We start from the raw sequence: 6,336 nt of genomic DNA, 5'->3' as shown, positions 1-6,336 counted from the left end.
CGTCCATCACAACTAGCCCTATGAAAATTTCATGAAATATTTTTTCCATATTTCCAAATATGGCCAAAACGAAAAACTTAATCAAAATAGAGTATCTGTTCCCCCTATTTTCAGCAAATATCAACGTCTCCACTTGTGCCGTCTCATTTCTCTCTCTCTCCCCACTGGACCCGGCAAGAAGTGACTCGGATCAGCGGGTTGACCTGGCCCACCAGTAATTTTCAGGTCCGAATCTCAAAGTAGTGACCTGTTTCAATTTGACCCGTTGGTCCACCCCGCCTGTCAAAACTAGTCCGGGCGGTGTGAACCCGCGGGTGCCCGTTAGAAAGCGGAATACTTTTTTGGGGGAGTGTTCAATTCCACTCCCGGTTCCTTCTAGGTTAAGGTAAAGTTAAGGCCTTCCAAAGAGGCCTGACTTTTCTATTGGTAAATTAGATTTAACCTTTTTAAGATTCTTTGCTGATAAAGACCGAGTTTTGTGTCATAAAAAGGGCCCTAAACAAGAGTCAAGGAGAAGCATCAGTCCATCGGTAATGGTATTTTTAAGATTTACATAAAAAAGAAGGGCTTAGTTACAAATTTTAAGATAGTTTTTTTTGCTATTATAAGGAAGGTTCATGTGGGCATATCTATACTTTTAAAAAGTCCTTTCCCAGAAGATGCCTACGTTCACTAATCTAAAATAACCCATCTATTGAACGGTTAGGATTTATAGAGAATTCAAAGGTTGAGCCAATGGACGGTGGATATTTTTTATGATCGACATAGGATGAGATACTTTTGTACGACGCGTTTCTTCTCGTCACATTAATCGTAGAAGGAAAGAAAGTTCCGAGAGAGAAGACAGGATCCAATCCTTTTCCGGTTAACCCTAACCCTAACCCTAACCCTGGCAGAGATATATTCCGATCCAAACCCTAACCCTAACCCTAGCAGAGATATATTCCGATCCAAACCCTAACCCTAGCGCAGAGAGAGGAGAAGAAAGGAGACGATCTTTTTTTTCTGCCGAAACCCTAACCCTAGCGCAGAGAGAAGAAAAAGGAAAGAGACGATTTTTTTCTGCCGAAACCCTAACCCTAGAAATGGGGAATACGGAGAAACTGATGAACCAGATCATGGAGCTGAAATTCACAGCCAAGAGCCTACAACGCCAATCTAGAAAGTGCGAGAAAGAGGAGAAAGAACAAAAACTCAAAGTAAAAAAAGCGATCGAGAAAGGAAACATGGACGGAGCACGGATCTACGCAGAAAACTCGATCCGAAAACGCAACGAGCAGATGAATTACCTCCGCCTCGCATCTCGCCTAGACGCAGTCGTTGCTCGTCTCGATTCTCAGGCCAAAATGTCAATGATCAACAAATCCATGGCCTCAATAGTAAAAGCTCTTGATTCCTCTCTCGCGACTGGAAATCTGCAAAAAATGTCTGAGACTATGGATCAGTTTGAGAAGCAGTTTGTTAATATGGAAGTACAGGCGGAATTCATGGAGAGTTCTATGGCTGGGAGCACGTCTTTGTCAACGCCGGAAGGAGAGGTTAATAGTTTGATGCAACAGGTGGCGGATGATTATGGATTGGAGGTTTCGGTGGGGTTGCCTCAGCCCGCAGCACATGCTATTCCGACTAAGGCGCCGGAGAAGGTGGGCGAGGATGATCTTTCACGACGCCTTGCCGAGCTCAAGGCGAGAGGGTAAGGGGGTAAGGGAGGGATTAGTACTATATCTGCTAGGGTTTATCCTTTTTTATGGTGTTTTGTGATATATGATATATATGGAGTTCTGTTTGGATCTTATGCTTTGATGGGTACTGTGGGTTTTGGATTTTAGATTTGGATCTAATTGAAACATTTCTATGTAAATTTCGATTTTATGTGGACTCAATGCCTGCATGAATGAGAACTATATCTGTTCTGGTTTTTCTTTATCTTCTTTATGGTGTTTTACTGTTTTGTGATGTAACATACATGGAGTTCTGTGTGGATCTGATGCTTTGATGGGTATTGTGGGTTTCTTGGATTTTAGATGTGGATCTAATTGAAATAGTTATATGTAAATTTTGATTTTATGTGGACTCTATGTTTGTGTGAATGGATGGATTGTTGTTGTTAGGGTAAGGAAGAAAGGGATGAGTACTATATCTGTTCTGGTATATCAATTTTTATGGTGTTTTGTGATACACACAGACACACACACAAGGAGTTCTGTGTGGATCTGATGCTTTGATGGTATTGTGGGTTTTGGATTTTTGATGTGGATCTAATTGAAACACTTGTTTGTAGATTTTGATTTTTTTTGTGGCTTGATGTTTGCGTGAATGGATGAATTTTGTCGTTTGCTGATTGGAAAATGCTCCATTCTGTTTTATTTTTATTTTTTATTTGAATATTAAATGCTCCGTTATGTTCTTTTTTCGAGATGTTGATTTGTTGTTTGAATTTTCTTACAATGGCTTTATATTTATGCTTTTATTTCTTACCTGTGGAAACTGGATTATCATCTAGGATTTGCTTGTTTATATTATGCATTTACTTTGGGCATATGATGTCATTAATTACAAATGAAACTCTTACTCTAATCTATCTGTATTTGTTAGTGTTTTGCTTTTGATATGATACTACGGTTGCTTTTCAATCGGAGGAACTTCTCGATGGCGAAGGTCTCAGGCAGAGATGGAAATTTGATGCTCTATTTGTGAATCACCACAGATTATTAGCCAAATAAGCTCTTGACTAAGGTGACAATTGATGGCATGGAATTCGAAGGCAGAGGTGGAACGTAGTAAGACTTAGTTAGAAGTCACATTTGCTTCAATGAGGTATAGAGTTATTTCTTGAGAATCCTTCCCTCAAAGGAGAAAAAGATTGTTATCTTCAGCCTTCAAGGGGAACACAATCTCTAACTTTAGTGGTATCTTTTTTAATGGAATTCTCAGATATCATGGGTGTGGATCTTGTGTAACTCTTTGAATAGTTCAATTACAAAATAGCATGAAAGGGATGATGGAACAGATTGCCCAACGTTCATGTGGGTTTAGGAAACAATGCTGAAAGTGGATTTGGTGGTCACCAATAAAAAAAGGTCGATTTGTCAGTGATGGGAGGAGAAGTTTTCTTTGATGAACTGTGAGAAAATTTCGGATTTCAAAATGTCACAGGGATGTAGATAAAAGCTCTTGAATATCTCCCCCTTAAAAGGGCAGTATATGTTATAGGGACTTGAAAGGACCCTCAAATCATAGTACAGGGTGGAAAATGAACTCAAGAAGCAAAATATGAAACGGAATAAAGAAACACAGAAAAAATAGAAAGCAAGCTATAGAAAATCGTATGATAAACACATTAAGAGAAACCTCTTCAAAAATGCGTTAGAAACGTTTAAGTGGCAATGGAAACACATATGCAACACAAGGGAAACACGAGAGAAATATGTGAGAGAAATGTACCTAATATATTTATATTTTTATTTTAGTTGCTGTTTTATCTTATAACCGCAATTTTTTTTTTAATTTGTATTTTTGCAATTTTTTTAATTTTATTTTTGCGTATTTTGGTGTGTTTTTAGATTTGAAAGTTGTTAATTTTATTTTTTTACGAGCTTCTATGTATAAATATATGCATTTATAATTTTTTTACAATTTTTAATTAAATTAGAGACATACACAGTTGATTTACATACTTGTTTTAACAGAATTGTTTACTTCTATTTTTTTATTATTAAACATGCTAGTGTTTTCATTTTTAATGTATATTCCACAATTTTTTGGTGATTTCTGCAAAACCTTTGCCGTATGTTTCACACACGTTTAACATACGTTTTCTTGCGTTTCCCATATGTTTCTCACGCATTTCACATATTTCATTTAAGTTTTTGGTGCAAACCCGGAGGTTCACTGTTGATTTCGAAGAAAACCTTAGGAGCTTAATGCGGTAGTTTCCAATTAAGATAGCCCAAATCAATCCTACAATTCAGAGCAAGCATTCATAAATAAAATAATCAAACTAGTATCGGATACTTTATCTTAGTCGTTAAGATGATTCATCAATGGGTTTAAAACCAATCATAAGTATGCAATGACAATGGCTCTGATCAAAGAAGCAAAAAATAATATAAATGGTTTCAATAAACACAAGGGTCTAAATACAAACTGATAATAGGTGAAAGATAGATCTAAGGCCCAAAAATAACCACCTATGTAGGAAAAAAGTGGTTTCAACGTTAATGAATGGTAGAAGGATGGTGAGAATTTTGAAGAGTCTGATGAGGTCAATGCATTGAAGCTGAATGATGCATTTGGAGGAGAGGAAGAGCCACATGTCCAAATTTTAATGCTTATTTAGATGGGGAACATGCTTTCTAGTTTTGTGATATCTAATGAGCTACTGAAGATGAAAATAAAATGGTAGCAAAGTGGGGACAATTGAAAAGAATATGGAATCAATGTGTAGTGTAGGAATTATTGGATTGACGAGCTCATGAAGTCAAGTTATTTCCACTTTGTTGTCTTTTTAATGACCCGTGAAAATTAGGAGTGGTGCTTTGCATTATAAGATATTATCATTACGTGCATGCGTGTATGTCTCTCTCTCTCTCTCTCTCTCTCTCTCTCTCTCTCTCTCTCTCTCGGGATGCTAAACTGGAGCGCCTTTGCAAATCCCAGCAGCACTAAAGAAGGCAGAAGTAAAGGAATTATAAATGCAATTGGGTGACGTGGATCTATGGGGCGTCCTTCAGTTTAGCATTCCTCATATGCACACACACACACACAGATATATATATATATATATATATATATATATATATATATATAGAGAGAGAGAGAGAGAGAGAGAGAGAGAGAGAGAGAGAGAGAGAGAGAGAGATGTATATATATGTAGTCAATAAGTTAACATATAGTTTGTTTTATTTTGTTTACATAAGTTAAAAGGTCTTCATAAGTTGTATTTTGAAGATCAAGAGAAATGAATTTGTAGGTTTCCTCGAGGATTTTGAAGACCTCTTGGGTTGGAATTGGAATTTCAACTTAAAATACTTGAATTGTTAAGATTCAAGTTAGGATTTCATTTGACGTAGTAAGTTGTAACTATGTGGATGACCACGGAGTAAGCTTAAGATAATTGATGTGATCAATAGCCCTTAAAACCAACAAATCGGGGAGGAATGTCCTTTGAAGAAAGAAGTTTTCATGTATTTTGTTGACTTTTATATGGATTTTTGGAATATGTTATGTTTTAGATTGGAAAATGGTGACTATTTGAAGTTTCTACTTTTCTATTTTGAATTGAGATTGTTTAAGTGGGAAAATTGAATTAGGAATAATATGCAGTTAGAAGCAACTTAGGAGATTTGGCCTAATTTCCTTTGTGAAGTGTTTTCTTAAAGTGCTCTAGCTTGTGTAGGGCTGCTTTAGAGGCATTTTATTGTTGGAACGTGCGCCGTGTATAAAAGGACAAATGCGAGTGTCTAGAAGGAGAAGTGATTTGATGATTCAAGAGAGATCTTTTTGGAATGCATTTATTGAGGTGACGTAACAGGATGAGTTGGTTATGCATCAGTTGGGTGCCTTAATTTCCTTTTCTGAAGTTATGTTTTCTTAAGGTGGTCGAGCTTGTTTAGGTAGGACTGCGTCAGAGGCATTTCATTTTTCAAACGTGTGCAGTGTAGAAGAGGACCAAGGCGAGTGTCTAGAAAGAGAAGGGTTTTGAAGATTAAAGGGGTATGTTTTTGAAGGCATTTATCGAGGAGACACAATATGATGAGTTGGTTATGCATTAGTTGGGTAGAGAACACGATGGTAGAGGACTCCATTCATTCAAATGCGACCAATTCCTTGGATTGACCCCCCTAATGAACCTTTGTGTTCTCTCTCAAAATACAGTATCCTCTGTAAAAAATCTTAAGAATAGAAACCCTATGGGTACTCAAGTCTTTGATTTATAATGGTATAGAACATTCCTTTTTGGAAGAGTTTGATAAATTGTGTATTTCCAATTTATACAGATTTTCTTTGCTTGACTGTGGTTTTTTTCACATGGAAAACAACATCCGGTATTCTTGAGCTCTCGATAGTATAATTTTTTCTTCAAGTATTCTATTGTATTTGCTTGGGTTTGAATCTTCTCATTAATTGGTTGTGTAATTGTATCCTATCGGTATCAAAGCTGGCTAATGTCTACATTAGATATATTGGGGGCTTTAGTAAGTAATGGTTTGAGAGGAGTGAGAGAGAATAAAAAAGTCTTGGAGAGATAAATTTAGCTTTGAGGACTTGGGGAGGAGGATCATAAACCCTTGTGGTTTATTTTAAGGACAAGGTTAAATTAATACTATGCGTCTT

The 6,336-nt window shown here is 36.7% G+C and overlaps 1 protein-coding gene across 1 annotated transcript; it reads left to right on the top strand.

Annotated features, from left to right (window-relative positions):
- Positions 1–674: 674 nt before the first annotated feature.
- Positions 675–2,076, top strand: LOC143893136 (ESCRT-related protein CHMP1B). Its single transcript, XM_077398119.1, has one exon. The coding sequence runs from the start codon at positions 1,086–1,088 to the stop codon at positions 1,695–1,697; it is 612 nt and encodes a 203-aa protein (XP_077254234.1). The 5' UTR covers positions 675–1,085; the 3' UTR covers positions 1,698–2,076.
- The last annotated feature ends 4,260 nt before the right edge of the window (positions 2,077–6,336 follow it).

This window comes from Tasmannia lanceolata, unplaced genomic scaffold, assembly GCF_043159265.1.
Source record: "Tasmannia lanceolata isolate RefF3 unplaced genomic scaffold, GAP_Taslan_0.1 ptg000015l, whole genome shotgun sequence".
NCBI classification, from domain to species: domain Eukaryota; kingdom Viridiplantae; phylum Streptophyta; class Magnoliopsida; order Canellales; family Winteraceae; genus Tasmannia; species Tasmannia lanceolata.
The sequence above is the reverse complement of the archived record's forward strand: the minus strand, read 5'-3'. Positions and strand labels throughout refer to the sequence as shown.